Source organism: Hyaena hyaena, unplaced genomic scaffold (genome assembly GCF_003009895.1).
Source record: "Hyaena hyaena isolate Hyena2069 unplaced genomic scaffold, ASM300989v1 scaffold_698, whole genome shotgun sequence".
Taxonomy (NCBI): domain Eukaryota; kingdom Metazoa; phylum Chordata; class Mammalia; order Carnivora; family Hyaenidae; genus Hyaena; species Hyaena hyaena.
The window spans coordinates 695,137-710,174 of record NW_024081330.1 but is presented as its reverse complement, the minus strand read 5'-3'; the positions used below and the strand labels follow the sequence as shown (position 1 = coordinate 710,174).

The 15,038-nt window shown below is 39.9% G+C and overlaps 1 protein-coding gene across 1 annotated transcript; it reads left to right on the top strand.

Annotated features, from left to right (window-relative positions):
* The first annotated feature begins 152 nt into the window (after positions 1-152).
* FASTKD2 (FAST kinase domains 2) lies at positions 153-14,800 on the top strand. Its single transcript, XM_039217500.1, has 12 exons — positions 153-244; positions 907-1,726; positions 3,534-3,637; positions 4,326-4,434; positions 4,717-4,840; positions 5,147-5,286; positions 6,404-6,576; positions 9,881-10,044; positions 11,002-11,211; positions 11,578-11,665; positions 13,343-13,457; positions 14,608-14,800. Exons 2-12 carry the CDS (start codon positions 1,004-1,006, stop codon positions 14,725-14,727), a joined length of 2,070 nt encoding a protein of 689 aa, XP_039073431.1. The 5' UTR covers positions 153-244; positions 907-1,003; the 3' UTR covers positions 14,728-14,800.
* The last annotated feature ends 238 nt before the right edge of the window (positions 14,801-15,038 follow it).

The window sequence follows — 15,038 nt, the reverse complement described above, 5'->3', positions numbered from 1 at the left end:
AGGTGTTGGGGTACACGATCATATATTGTCTTTAAAAGCCTTATGCTCTCCCCTGTCCCTAACCCCAAACCCAAGAAAACTAGTCATTCTCGGGTGGGCTTTCTTTTCAAGGAGTCAACCTCTCTAACTGCCGCGAACGTAAGCTTTTTGACCTATGAAGGATCCGTAAAACCTCGCGATACGCGAGATCGCGGGGGAAGCTGTCATGGCTGCGCCTGTATAGACCACGGGGTTCTGACCTCAGGTGAGTGGACGACGAGCTTAGGCGGGAGCAGTTGGCAGTCCTATACCTTAGACTTCTTGCTTTCTGAGAAGAGTCTTAGGAGTTGCTCGGGCATTAAGTTTAGGAAGGTGGGTTAATATTGGGTGGCTCAGCTTCGAAAAGACTGGCTCCTAACGTTTTATGAGATCTAGTGATACTGGCTGTCTCTTCCTCCCAAGCGCAGGCCGCATGCAAGCGTCACTTTGACCTGTTGCTTCCTCTCATTAGCGGTACTTGCCCCAGTCCCTATTCTTAAAAGTCCGAGTTTGGCAGTTGCTAAATCTTCATGTTAGAAAGTATCCCTCAACGTTAAAACTTTTTCATTGAAGATTTCTCCAAGGCAGTGGTAACATAAAATCCCTTTCTTAAAAGGAAACTGTGGAAACACTTTTCACCAGAACCCTACTTTATTTATTTTTGAAACTCATTTATACGATGACTACCTCTAAAGTAACCTGGCTGCTCTAAGACAGTGTATACAATGCGGTGGAAGTGAAGGAAGCCCGTTTTGGTAAAGTAGTTTAACGTTTTAATCTTTAATGCCTCCATAGGTTCTCACTTTAGCCTCAGTTAAATTCATTTCATCTCTTTAAGTAAAGGTTTTGCTTTGGTCTTTATTCCCTTTATAACCCTTTCCCCCATAGGAAAACAACGGCAGGTCTTCTCTTTCACTCACAGAAGTGGCATTTGTGATACATAGACTACTTTAAAGCGATTTGAAAGTGTTTGGCGGAGAGCAAAATGATTAACAGAGCAAGTTCCTTTTTATGGAACCTCAGACAATTCAGTACTGCCGTTCCAACAAGCAGAACTATGAGGCTGTCTCCTTTGGGATTTTCCAGACTAAAAGTTGTTTTTTCAAACAATTCAAACCTAAGAAGCTTTCTCTTAAGTGACTTTGGCAATAGAGTGCAGTCATCTATTAGATACCTTTTTCAGGATGCCTTAATTTTAAAATCAAGAGATGACTTTCAAACAAAGGGCGTAAGCACTGAAACAGTCCTTACAGTTACCAGAGTGCTTTGTCCTAGAAGACTGTCCTTTGATTCAAAACACTCTCTTGCCTCGGATGATGGGTTGAAGATAAACTTTTATCAGGAGGCCTCCAATGAAGATGTTCTCACCAAGGAAACAAAGCCAACCCCTGTCAACTATAGAAAACTGTCTCAGGAGTGTAGTTCCCTGAGTGATGTGTTAGATATATTTTCAGAAGCACCTACTTTTCCCAGCAGTAACTATCTTTCCTCAATGTGGACAATTGCCAAAAGGATGTCTGAGGACCAGAAACGCATTGAGAAACAACTGATGTTTAACCACCCTGCATTTAGCCAACTGTGTGAACAAATGATGAGAGAAGCCAAGATCATGCGCTATGACCACCTGCTGTTCAGTCTTCTTGCTATAGTGAAGCTGGGAATTCCTCAGAACACTTTGCTGGTACAGACTTTGCTGAGGGTGGTCCAGGTAACATCAAAATGCTACTTAAATATCATCTTACTCGATTTGGCATACTTTGAGAGACTGAGGGGAAATAGAGATGTATCCTCCGTATCAGTGGAATGGTAGTTTATATTTGTTTTTGCATATATCTCATTTAGAGACTTTAAGTTGACTAGGCCTTTCCTTCCTTTTGCTATGGAAATCTATGAAAGCTTATGCTGGTTTTTTCTTCTCCATAGTTGACCAATAGTGAGTAATAAAATGAGGAGAGATACAAACATACAAGGAAGTGTTGGTTAGTTGAGGGTAGGGAAGAGGGGAGAACTAATATTTATTGAGTACCTGCGCTTTTTACTTACTTAATCCTCAATAGCCCCGCAAGGTCAATATTTACCTCAGTTTTGCAGATGAAGAAACGACTTAGTAATGTTAAACAACTTGGCCAATGTCAAACAGCTAGTGGATTCATTTATTTATACAATAAACATTTATTTGGTGTCAGTAATGTATCAGTTACTGTTCTTGCTACTAGAGAGAAAGATTTAGGAGACATGAGTCCTGTTTTCCCTATGTAGGAGGGAAGACAAATATTTTGTAGGCAATTACAAAAATAACTAACATTGCTTTGATAAGTCATACATTTACTACATTATAGGCACTGTGCTGAACACAAGGGAATATAATTATGAACAAAATAGTGGCCACATAGAGCTTTGAGTGCAGTGAAAGAAAAATAGAGTCTTGTACGAGTGTATAACAGACTTACAGCTTAGTCAGGAGAAGGCCTTCATAATGGGAAGAAAAGACAAGGGAGGAGAATACAGGGTTAGTGTTTGAGGCAGAGATATACAAAGTTGGAAAGCAGAATTGTCTCATATCATCCTCCTTAGCTGGAGATGAAAGCTCAGTATGTCATTAGTGAATTTGCCCTTCAGTTACTTGGTCTTTCCTTTCACCGCAGATGATGATGGAATGTTGTAAATTGAAATGGAAACCCTCCCATGGGAATGAGACCTTTCTTTTTCTTTCAGCCTTATCCATTTCTTCTCATTACCTGGTCCTGACCTAAAACTTTGTGCCTTGTTAGTCATGCCATTTTAACAGAGGAACATACCTCTTTCAGCCTAGGTTTTCTCATATGTGATCACAACTACTCTTGTGAGGTATATGAACTAGTTGTGATTAAATTGTAGAGCGCTAGGTAAGCTGTGTTGTTACTATTAACTTTCTGAATTATTCCCACTGCCATTTCTAGAATCTAGATCAGTACCCTAACCCAGGAGATCTGAAAGAGGGATCTGGGGCCTGGCCACTGCCCTTGAGACCCAGTGGTAAAATGTGATAGCAGATGTGGATGGGAAGATTCACAGCTGAAGTTACAGTATGATACCCAGGAGAGGACAGAGAGAAATTATAAGAGAACAGCTATCTAAGTTTCTTTAGGGATGGACAGATTGCCATGTATACCTCAGTAGCTCTTACATCACTGCATTTGTTGTCTTCGTGCTGAACTTGAGTCCTAAGAAGTAAAAGTAATGTTTGAAGTTATTTCAGAAGCAGAAGAATATAATCAATATCAAATGGATTTTCGGTGATAATGATGAATGAAAAAAAAGTGTAGATGCACAAAAGTGTGTGTTGGTTATTTGGAAAATTCACTACATAAGACATTTTACTTCCCAAAGACGTCGTTTCTTGTGAGCTGACCATGAATTAATTGGTTTGATACTTAGACATTTCATTGAAAGTATCAGTTCAGTAGTTTTGCTTAGGTGAGATAGTCTGCTCTTGGCTTGTCATCTGCAGTGTTCTTGTAATTATATTTCAATAGGAACGTATCAATGAGTGTGATGAGAAATGTCTTTCAGTTTTGTCAACTATTTTAGAGGCAATGGAGCCATGCAAGAATGTGGATGTTCTTCGAGCAGGAGTGCGGTGAGTCCTCTCTTAATCGTTCTTCACGTAGTGTTCTCTATTGCTTTTATATCTCCAGTCAAAAACCAAGGTGAAAGCTGACCTGCCTTTTTTGGGTGGGGGTCCTTTTTGGAAGGTCTTCAGTACCTTCTTAAACTTCAGATCCTGACTCTGGATCTAGTAAAGCTAAACCTAGAAATAATACTTCTTTTAGGGTCAACCATTTAAAAAAAAGTGTGGGTAATACTGATAATTCTAAATTGATCTAAAACATAGTACTGATGTGGGCTGGGAGAGAATTGACTTGTGTTCAGCTCATCACGGTTATTTGGGCACTATGAGGAGGTTACACGATGCTGACCTGGCCTGAAAGGGGGCTTGAGTTTTATGATTTACAGAATTGGTGCAACTGATTTATTGTCATAGGTCTGTGAGGATAGTACTTATTTCCTTTTTCATTGACTGTGCATTGGGATATCTTATTATAATCTGATGTGATTTATTTATTCATAATGATAGCAGAATAATGTGAGACGACATAGTGCTAGGCTGGCCCTGCATCTTTAAGTACTTACATTGCTCCATGGGCAGGCAGATTATTTTATGGGCTTCATCTTCCCTGCCTAGAATTAGGAGCAGGACCAAATGACTTCTAAGGTAATTTGGTTTTCAGATACTAGATTGTGGTATTTATTGTATGTAATTACAGGATACTAGCTAATCAGCAAGTCTGGAAAATTGAACGTGTCTTCACATTACAAGCTGTGATGAAATGTGTTGGGAAAGATGCACCAATTGCTCTTAAAAGGAAACTGGAGGTAACCATATTTTAAGTTTTCTCTAGTGGGCAAGATTTGAAAAAAAAATACTTCTTATGACCTGTTATCAGTTCCTAAAGTCAGTTTTTTAGGAGGACATTGTTGTGCTTTTGGGTTATAACTTTGCTAAAATGAAATAACAGGTGTAGATTTTTATTTTTTGTACATTCAAATATATGTATTTAATCTGTGTATCTCTGAGTCATTTTGCTCAGACTTTATCCTTTTTACTGAAAAGTCTAATTTACTTTGCCACAAATTATAAAGTTTTATTTTCTTTAGATGAAAGCCTTGAGAGAATTAGACAGATTTTCTGATTTGAATAGCCAGCACATGTTTGAGGCTTTAGCTGCCATGAATCACCGCTCTATTACACTTCTGAATGAATGCAGTAAGATGGTCATAGGTAAGAAGAATTTTCCTTTCATGATTTTTAGCATCTGACCTACTGTTGAGGACTGTATTTGTTTTGTTTGTCTTAAAATCTTTGCTGTTATGCAAACACTATCTGATAATATGATTAGATCTGAACTTTATTTTTGCCTGTAGTTTTTTGGGTTTTTTTGTTTTGTTTTGATTTGTGTTTTGTTTTTACAAAGTACAGTGCTATTTTTTTTCTAAAGAAACAAAAGTATTGAGTGTAGAGTATCTTGGATGTTACGTTCAAAGCCATGTGGTAATTTTTGTTTGTTTATTTAACTCATTCTTAAAGGTAATATCCATGGGTGTCCTTTTAAAGTATTGATCAGCATATTGCAGTCCTGCAGAGACCTCCGGTACCGTAATTTAGATCTTTTTAAGGGGATAGCGGATTATGTGGCTGTAACTATTGACATCTGGAAGTTAAAACAAGTAAGTTTGTTAACAGTTTAGAATAAACCTCAGAAACTTTTGAGAAGCACATCAATTCATTTAATATTCTGAGTATTTCTGTATCAGCTTTAGAGCAGTTAAAAGACTAAAATATTCCAGTGTTGGATTTACTTTTGAAAAATCAGCTCCTTATCATTTATGTCTAGGAGTTACCTATTAATATACTATTCAGTCTTTTGACTATCTTACTGTAGTAAAAACTATATTGTCCAAAGTTTGTTCTTTGTATTTGTTTTTCGAAAAAACAGTTGTGTGATACTTTGGATAATAAGGATTATTTCTATTTCTGCTTTTACTGTTTTCAATCTAGCATAATAAAAATGGGTGATGTGATAGGCTTACTTTACGCATTTGGAAGAATAAAATGTCATTACTTAATGATCATGGCTATTTTCTATTTATGGAAAGTTGTCTTGTTTCCTCAAGAGTAGGAACCTTTAAATTTGGGAGCTATGTTAGTAACATAAATATCTAATGAAGCTGCTGGTAAAAATTTCTTTTTGTAATGATGCGATGGTAATTGCATTAGATGGCTAGATTCACTTTACTTTGGAGGGTAAAGTATATATTGAGATTACCATGGAAATTGTTTTTGGAAAAAGGAGTACTAATTGTGAGAAGTTCCAAGAGGGAAATGAGAAGTGAACTGGAAATTTTAATTTAATCATAGCATTTCATCTCTGTTCTCATCTGTACAGCTCAACATGGAATACAGAAAGTTTTGGGTTCTCTCTTATATGTTTTGAATGTAGGAAGTGTCTAGGTTTGGAAGAGGGAATAATTCAAAATGAGTTGTTCATTTTGAAAAATCTCAGAAAAGGTATATTTAAAGTAGTTTCCGTGTCTGTTGTATGAGACACCTATAGGAAATGATTTGGAAATATGAAAACCATTGTATGCTCTGGTATTAACTGAATATCTGAATATTCAAGCATCACTGGAACAGATTTTTTGAGGAAGAGAGAATTGTTTCTTTGTACGGAATATTCTCTTCGGATAATTCTATTGCTGTTTAAATTTTTTGAGGTCTAAAGAAATTACTGGTAGCATACTATAATTATTAAAAAGTTTTTCCTCAATTTACTCTTTTTAAAAGGTTCTCTTTCTCCTCATTTTATTTGAAAAACTTGGTTTCCGACATACTGATGTGATGGACTTATTTATAAGAAAAGTGATGGATGATCCTGCCTCTCTAACCATGAAAAACATTATCTCTGTTCTCCATGTATATTCTTCTCTGAATCACTTCCACAAGTGCCACACCCAAGAGTATGTACTTGTTCTTTTTTAAAATTTTTTATTGCTGCACAACATACTTGAAGAAAAGATTACATATTATCATAAGCTCAATGCATTATGACAAATGAACACATCCGTGGTCAGTATCTATATCAAGAAATAAAACATGAGTCTACTTTATTTTTGAAGTTAAACAGAACTTCATTTTATTTTTATTTTGGGATTTCTAGAACAGGAAGTCTGACTGACCGAGTTTGGGTCACATGCCCGTCGCTTTGGAGCACATAACCCAAGAAGTGTGGGGCCCACTGCAAAGCAGCTGCCCGCCGTACCCTCCATTGTACCAAAAACCTCTGTGCTGCGTTTCCCGTGCCTTCCCTGCTTGTTCCCTTCAGAGCCCTTGTGCTTGTCACGTCTGTGGATCTCTGGTGGAGCCCTGACACAGAGCTGTAATCACTTATCATTCAGCCTGTCTCTGCATCCCGGTTGGAAAGCCCTCTGGAGTGAGACTCAGTTCTTGTTATTCTGTACTGAGCACAAGTCCTGGCACAGAAAAGGCATCTAATAAAGGTTTAAAAATCTCACCCCACCCCCCCCAATTTGGTCTTTCTCTGCTTGCCGGCTTGTCTTTGAGGCTGGCTCCCATGTACACCCTGCACTTTCTTGACAAACACGGTCAAGCTGAGTGGTAGTTAAAACTCCAGAAACAGCTGCACAGATTCCATGCTGTTGGAAGAAAAAGCACTGGGGTGGTCAGGAAGTTTTTCAGCCTGTTGTAAGCATCCCAAGAGACAATGTGGTCCAAATTATTACATTGTGTTCCCTGTTCTTCTAGTCCGCCTAAGGAGGCAAGTCTTGGATATGCAGAGGAAGGTAGTAAATGGTAGGTACCAAATGAACAATAAGGGAGAGAGAGAAAGAATGCTGGGGTCTTAGGCTGCGGGGGCAGAGATTTTAAAGGCAGGCCAGCTCAGAGCATTTGGGAAGTAAGTGGACTGGAAGAGGGTGGGTAGAAGAGTTGGTTTAGCATACTATGTATCCACACGTTGTGAGTAATCATTTCGTTTATGGGAGGGAGGGTGTGGTTAAATCCAGAGTATCTGCCTGGGTTTGAACCTGAGGAAGAAAACATTTAACGTTTAAACTGTCATTTCAGTCCTTTGGTTTCTTCTTGATCCGTATTTACCACCCTGTAAATAATCCCAGATTTGCCTCTCGATGCTCCTTAATGTGCTACTGGACTCCAGAACTTTGGTCACTTGCATGTGGTCACCGTATATCTTCTTCCTTTTCTTCTTCTTTCTCTTCTTCCTCCTCCAGCAGCTATTTACTGTTTACTAAATACTATGTGAAGTGATTTTTTAAACCACTTTATTGAGGTCTGATTAACATGTAAAAAAATACATGTCTCATGTACCCAACTTGGTGAGTTTTTAACTCATTATTTTTGATTCATCCTTTTCTACTAACATTCTCCTTCCTATGTCTTCCTCATCTAAATCTGTTTATTTATTTAGTCAGAAAATGTATACTAAGCACTTGAGCACTTAGAACAAAGATGAGTAAGACACTTCCTTGACGCATCCCCTTTTTTTTTTTTTTTTAATGTTTTTAGTTTTAAGTATTTTTCTATACCCAGTGTGGGACTTGAGCTCACAACCGTAAGATCAAGAGTCCCATGCCCCACCCAACCGAACCAGCCAGGGACCCCAAGACACAATCCTTTTTTGCCAGGATTCTGTGTAATGGGTAAGGTAGATACATAGATTTTGGTAGTTATATACAGCATAAAAATTGGAGTGATCGAGTTTAATACAGGATAAATGGCAAGAGAGGAAGGCTGTGCCAGGACACTAGCTAGCCCAGTGACCTGGAGGCTCAGAATGGGTGCCAGGCAGGGCTGCCTGGAGAGGTGGTTCCTAAGCAGATGTTAAAAGATGGAGCAGCAGGAGGTAACCATAGTGAGGTCAGCAGGAAAGAAGATTCTGAGCAGAAGGGACTCCGTATTCAGTCTGGGGAGAAAGAAACAGCAGAACACATGCAGGGAAGGACACGCAGTTGGGTGCTGCTAAAACATGAGGAACGGCAGGAGTGGGGTAAGAAGATTCGAGAGGTAATTACCGCCCAGGCTCCGGACGTGGTCAGCAGCAGCCCGCCCGTGCTTGCTTCACTGCCTTCCCTAGGATCTGTTCCCTTCTTCCTGCCCTATTGTAACTCCCACAGTCCTTCCCGGCCGGCCTGCCTGCGTAGCATCCGCTGCCTCCCTCACCCGCCTCCTGCTGCCCGGCCCCCCCAGCTTTTCCTCTACAACCTCAGCTGTGCAAAGGACTCACTCACAGGCGCACTCACCTTTGCTCTGAACCTTGGCCCCGGCAGCTCCTTACAGCAGCAGATAGCACGCACTTTCCGGGCTCCATTTCTTTGCTCAGTTTCAAGTGATCTTTTTTCCACTTGTACCTCTCCTTGTCCCCAAATCTCTATCTACTTACTGTGCTGTGTGCTATCTCCGTACTTTGCATGTCTTTCATTTTTTTCCTACATAAGATAGCTATGTCTAAGACTCTGGCTGACCTGGGTTCAGTTCCTGCCTGTGCCATTTATCACCAGCGTCACCCTGGGCAAGTGACTTCACCTAATTTGACCTTTCATGTCTTCATCCATGTTTAACTGCTTTGTTACACTGTATAACATTGGTTCTGAGTGGTAGGATTAGGCTTGCAGTTTTTTTTTACTTTTAATTCAGAATATTGATAGCTGGAGAATCTCCAGTGGTGTTTTAGGCTTACAGACATACTCATCATAAAATCCAGTATCATGGAGGAGGGCACTTGTGGGGATGAGCACTGGGTGTTATATGGAAACCAACTTGACAATAAACTATTTGTAAAAAAAAAAAAAAAAATCCAGTATCATGGTTAAAAGGCTCTGGGGCCTGACAAATTGAGTTCTAGCACTGTCTCTGCTACTTCCTGGCTTTTTTTTCTTGGACAAGTTCTTCAACCTCAATGAACCTGTTTACTTGTCTTTTTTTATGAGGATAATAATACCTACCCCATAAGGCTTTAGTAGTAATTAAATGAGTTAAAGCCTATGAAGTGTTTGTTCTGTGTAAGACATGACAGTAGCTAACTAATAACATTTATTGAGAATATATATTTATTATGAGGTAGCCACCTGACCTGAAGGACATGTGAATACTTCTTGCCAGTTTAATTTTCTGATTTCCTTTCTTTGGACTCCTTAAAGCCATTGGTTCTCTGGCACCTTACTCGCCTTACCATGAACTTGTGTTCTATTTATGTTTGAAAGCTGCCTTTTCTTTGTTCCCCTGAAGGTTCCAGGAAGCTATGGCTAGTTCTCTGACTGGTTACCTTCACCACATCTCTTCTGAAAACCTATTGAATGCTGTGTGTTCATTTTGCTTGATGAATCATTTTCCCCTGGGCCTTATTAATCAGCTTCTCCAAAAGGACATCATCAATGAGCTGCTGACATCAGGTACGGTGTCGGTGTACAGTGGTGACTAAAATAAGGCCATACCGCTAGCTACCTCGTGATTCCGAATGGGGTCATAGGTGGAGCAGATGCTACTGAGGAAAGAACCAGAAATGACGAAGTCAGAGGTCAGTGCTTTAAACCAGAAAACCAGCCTCCTTTACTGACAGATCCTAGATACAGAAGGCAAGGATAAGAAACCCATCATCATTGTTCCTTTTATTTACGCTGTCTGCACCTGTACAAAGGCTGAGTGTTCAAGGTGTTCTTTATGCCGTGACAGAGATGTTTGTACTTCCTAATCCTTACATGTCACATTTGAAGCCAAGTCCAGTCAGCTTTTGCAGCTCTAAACACATTGTCACTAAGGGCCTATAATGAGGATACATACCCTGAGGTCAAGCAATCAAATAGTTCCCAAAGAAGTGAATTTATTTACTCTTGGAATGAAATTAATTGTGGACTTTTGGTCTTTTATATTAAACAAAGAAAAGCAATATCTGGCTAGATGTACAAAATTTGATAATGTGTTTGAGAATAGAAAAGTTTACATTCCTTGAAAAGCAATGTTAGGAAATTCTGAAGTTGAAATGTGAAGAAACAACGCCACTTGCTAATTTTTTTAAGCAGTTATTGTGGGAGAAGCAGCCTCGAACCCGGGAAACCTTGATTCTAGTCCCAGTTTTGCCTTTCATTAATCGTGAGGCATTTGAACATTTTCCTGGGCATTCCCTCATCATTCAATAAAGAGTTTAGACTAAATCACCTTGAGAGAGATTTTAAACTGTAAAATATCATCAAATACAGGGCACTGATCTAGAGTCTGTGGGAACTAGGGAAACACAAAGACAGTGGTCAATAAGAAACAGATAATCAGAAATATAGGTGCATTAATAGAATGTCTTAAATGTGGCAGTAATATTTTTTCTTAACTATGTATTTTCTTTCTCTTTTCTTTAGGTGACATAGAGAGGAACGCTCACAAGCTTCGTATTTTGGCTGCTTGTCTAAAACTTGATGTTTCTTGTCACAAGGCCATAGACTTAGTGCTGCCGCCGCTGCCTTCCACCCCGTTATATCCAAATGCGAAAGTGGCAGACGCGCTAAGTAGCCTTCTCGGAGAAGGATACTTCTTAAAAAATGTACACTTGCCCCATAATTATCATATCGGTATGAGGCTTTATATTATTTTCCTCTATTTTGGACTAAGATGAGTTTTCTGTGGCAGGTTAGTGCTGCGTTGTCTCCGAACTGGGCTGGTTTGGGTTCTCGCTCTGTGTGTACTAGTGTTTTCGGGCACTCCTCAGCCCCCAGTCCCTTGTCCGTAAAATGGCAGTAACCATAGTGCCCACCTCTCAGGCTTCCTGTGAGGAGTAAGCAACGTTATATGTGTCAAATCCAGACTAGAGTCTGGCACGTGGTCAGCTCAACATGGTTTTTGTCTGATGCCATTGTCCGTAGTAGTAGTGGCAGTATACATTTTGAAACAGAAAATCACTTTGAATAATGTTGGAAAAATTAATTCTTTTCTTTCAGATTTTGAAGTCAGAATGGATATTAACAGGAGTCAAGTGCTTCCATTTTCCAGTGTGGATGTGATAACTGCCGCTGCAGATATTCAAAGGTTGCTTGCATATATTCATTTAAATCTTGATTTTCAAAGACTTCATATTAAGTAGCGGTAACAATACTAAGACTTTATGTTTGTGTAGACTTCTCATCCATTCATCTACTCCGTAGGTGTAAATGTGGACATTGATTAAAGACGGTGGACTGGAGTTGAGTCATTTAATGAAATAGGCAATGTTGTCTTTTTTTTTTTTAACAAGGAGTTTTTAAAAATTAGTTTTAAAGCTGAATACTACAATAAAGTAATGTCAATGTAATTGAAACTATCCGTGCAGCATAAACTTTTGACAAGATAACGTAATATCGTAAAAAATTAAGGCTTCTACGAAAATTAAGTACCCAGTAAATATTTTGTTTTACCACCAGGATCTTCCTAAAGGCAGAGAAACTTTAGCTTTTTAGTGAAGCTGTATTGTACGTGGGTCAAGCCATATTGAAGTTAATCATAAGGCGTTTCCTTGACTCGTGTACTGCACCCTGGGTGTCTCTGGAGACTGATGATACTGCGCCCCGAGGGCCTGTCCTGCGTGCTGGTGAAGTGGCGCTTCCGGTCTTGGCTGTGGCACCCCGTGTTCAGTCAGGCTCCGTGTGGAGGCTCTGCGGGACGCACAGCGCGGAGGCAGCCGTGGGTCCCGACCCCAAGGAGCCTGCATCCCGTTGCTTTATAGGATGTGTTCGTGTGTATGCACGTACATACAGTAGGGGGAGGTTTAGGGAAAAAATACGTAGGGATTCAAACTCTTATCTGCTCATCCCTCACCATTCTCTTGCAGCTCTGTAACTTTACCCTTTTCTGAATGCACCCAGCTTGTTCCTTGTCCATCTTTTTCACTGTGGTCTCCCCTATACTGTTACGTGCCTCCCCCAAAGGAGTGGCTTTCTCTCTGACCTCTGTGAAAGCTAATTTTTCTCTTTCAGGTGCTCCATTGTTCTGTCCTAATAATGTAGTAGCTCTCAGCCTGAAGCACTGAGGAGAAGTAAGGAGTATGAGCTTTCCTTTAAAAGATAAAATTTCTCTTACGTTATCTCAGATAACAGCCAAAGTATAAGAGAAGAGAGTAAGGATACAAATGTCTTATTTTTCCCCCAACCGACTTAATCTTTCCAAAAGGCCAAGAACAATGAAAAAACAAATTTTGCCTTCCATATTTTGTTACGCATACAGATTTTATCTTTTTAACAGTTTTGGCCTTTCTCATAGTGTTTCCTATTTTGTATTTGGACTCTCCATTCTGGTTTTCAAGTGCTTCTCTCTCTGGGAGACCATATGTACAAGGCAAACACGTGCCATTTGTTTATCTACATCCCTGCTTCTAGTAGCATAAATAATTGTATTCGGGTCAGATTTTTAACACTGCACAGGACAGCCTGGAAATGCTTTCCTATCTGGGTATTTTCCTCATCAAGTACGTAGCCACCCTTGAAGGTGGCTGAGGGAAAGCTACGTAAAGCATTCTTGCAAGCTTTTGGTTTCTAAAGCAGCCTTCACGTCCTGGAGTATTTGCAGAGGCCAGGTAACAAGGGGGTGGAGGACGGGAGGGGCAGTGGGGGACGGTGAAGACGGTGGTCGCCAGAGAGCTCAGCCATGAAGTCTGCAGAGAACAGGAACACCGCGTGATTGTACACGCGGTCTCGTAAGTAACGGTCTCCTTTGGTGCATTTTCGTTTCCAGAGTAGCCGTGCTGTGTGTTCCTAGATCCACTTACTGTTTGGATTTAACCCACCCCAGAGGATACCTTGCTATGAAAATGCGGCATTTGAAAATAATGGGTTTTCATGTGATCTTGGTAAGAAGAAAATGCAAACGGGATAGTCTTCAGTGACTGACGTCCGTTCTGCTGGGGACGTTGCGGTTGAGGGTGGTCACGAGGACTCGGGAGGAATTGCCGGCAGTCCTGCAGGGGTTCTGTGGCGGAGAGCATTTCTCTACGTGGCTTGGTGTCCACTCAGCTGCTGGCTGTCGTTTACTAGGAGTTTTATAAATGCTACATCTGGTCAACTTTCATCTTTTTTGTTAAGAGGAAAAATGTAAATCATATGTTTTTTTGTTTTTTTTTAAGACCCATGAAATCCTATTCATTTTCCAGAATTTCTTAAGGGAAGAAAAGATGAATATTAAAGCTTTGTTTTCATGGGCCCGTGTGAGGCTGCTGTAGGGTGCGTGTCCCCAGGAAAAGCTAGATGGCTTGTAAGAGGGGAGTTCACACCTCATTTTCATTCCGACTCCACAGCTTTTTTTGACCAGCATCCCCAGAGGTGTCTGTATGGAGCAAGAACCTTATGAATGAATTTATGTATATGTTAGTGTTGGGATCTATTTAATTGCCAGTTATTTGGTCCTGCATATTATGTGAAATGTAAACATTCACATTTACATTATGATACTTTTCATATCTAAAAATGGATTACGTGCATATTACTGATGTTGATGCCACATTTTTCTTAATGGGCAACTATTTAAGTCTTTTTCTCCCATAATGGATATTGTATGTATTCTAAGGATGATTATCCCAAGAAAGGGATTTTTGCACCCTTTAGAGAACCTTCATTTTTTAAATGTTTATTTATTTTTGAGAGAGGGGAGGGGCAGAGGGAGAGGGAGACAGAATCCCAAGCAGGACGCCCTAACATGGGGCTCTATCCCATAGACTGAGATCATGACCTGAGCCTAAATTGAGAGTTGGATGCTTAACCAGTGGAGCCACCCAGGTGCCCCAGGAGACCTTTAAAAGTTTGAGAATTTACACTGGTAGAGCTTTCTTTAACCCTAGCACATACTCTTACTAACCTTTTAAAACATGAGTAATCATAAGATAACACTTGCTTTTAAAGAGCAGTTGGCTTGGTATTACGTTCACATGCTTGGATCTTGAAACTAGCTTTTATTTTATGTGTTGCCTTCTTGCAAACTGATTATTTTCTCCTTTCTTTGGTAAGGTCCATAACTGGAAGATAGAAAGACTGGAGATGAAGGATATAGTCACATTTTTGAAGACAGAACTCTATTCAGCTAAAGCCTTTCCTACGGCTGATGTAAATCTCCAAAGCACATGTTAAAATGGAAGCAGCCTTTTCATATTACACATAAATTTGTAAGATAACTTTAATAAAGACTACAATTCCATTGTCAGTGGAATCTACCTGACTACTCACCATAATGAAAAGTGTCACTTCAGTTCACTGTTAATTTTAAGAGTGGGAGAAATGTTGTTACTGGCATTTTAGAAGGTGCTGAGAAAACTCCAGCAGGGTCACTTTTCCAGCCCTACTTGTTCCTCCAGTGCACAGATGTTTGACACACTCATGAGGTTTTACTTTTGCTCATAAGCTTTGATGTATTGAATCTTACATCTTAGTTGTGAAGGGCT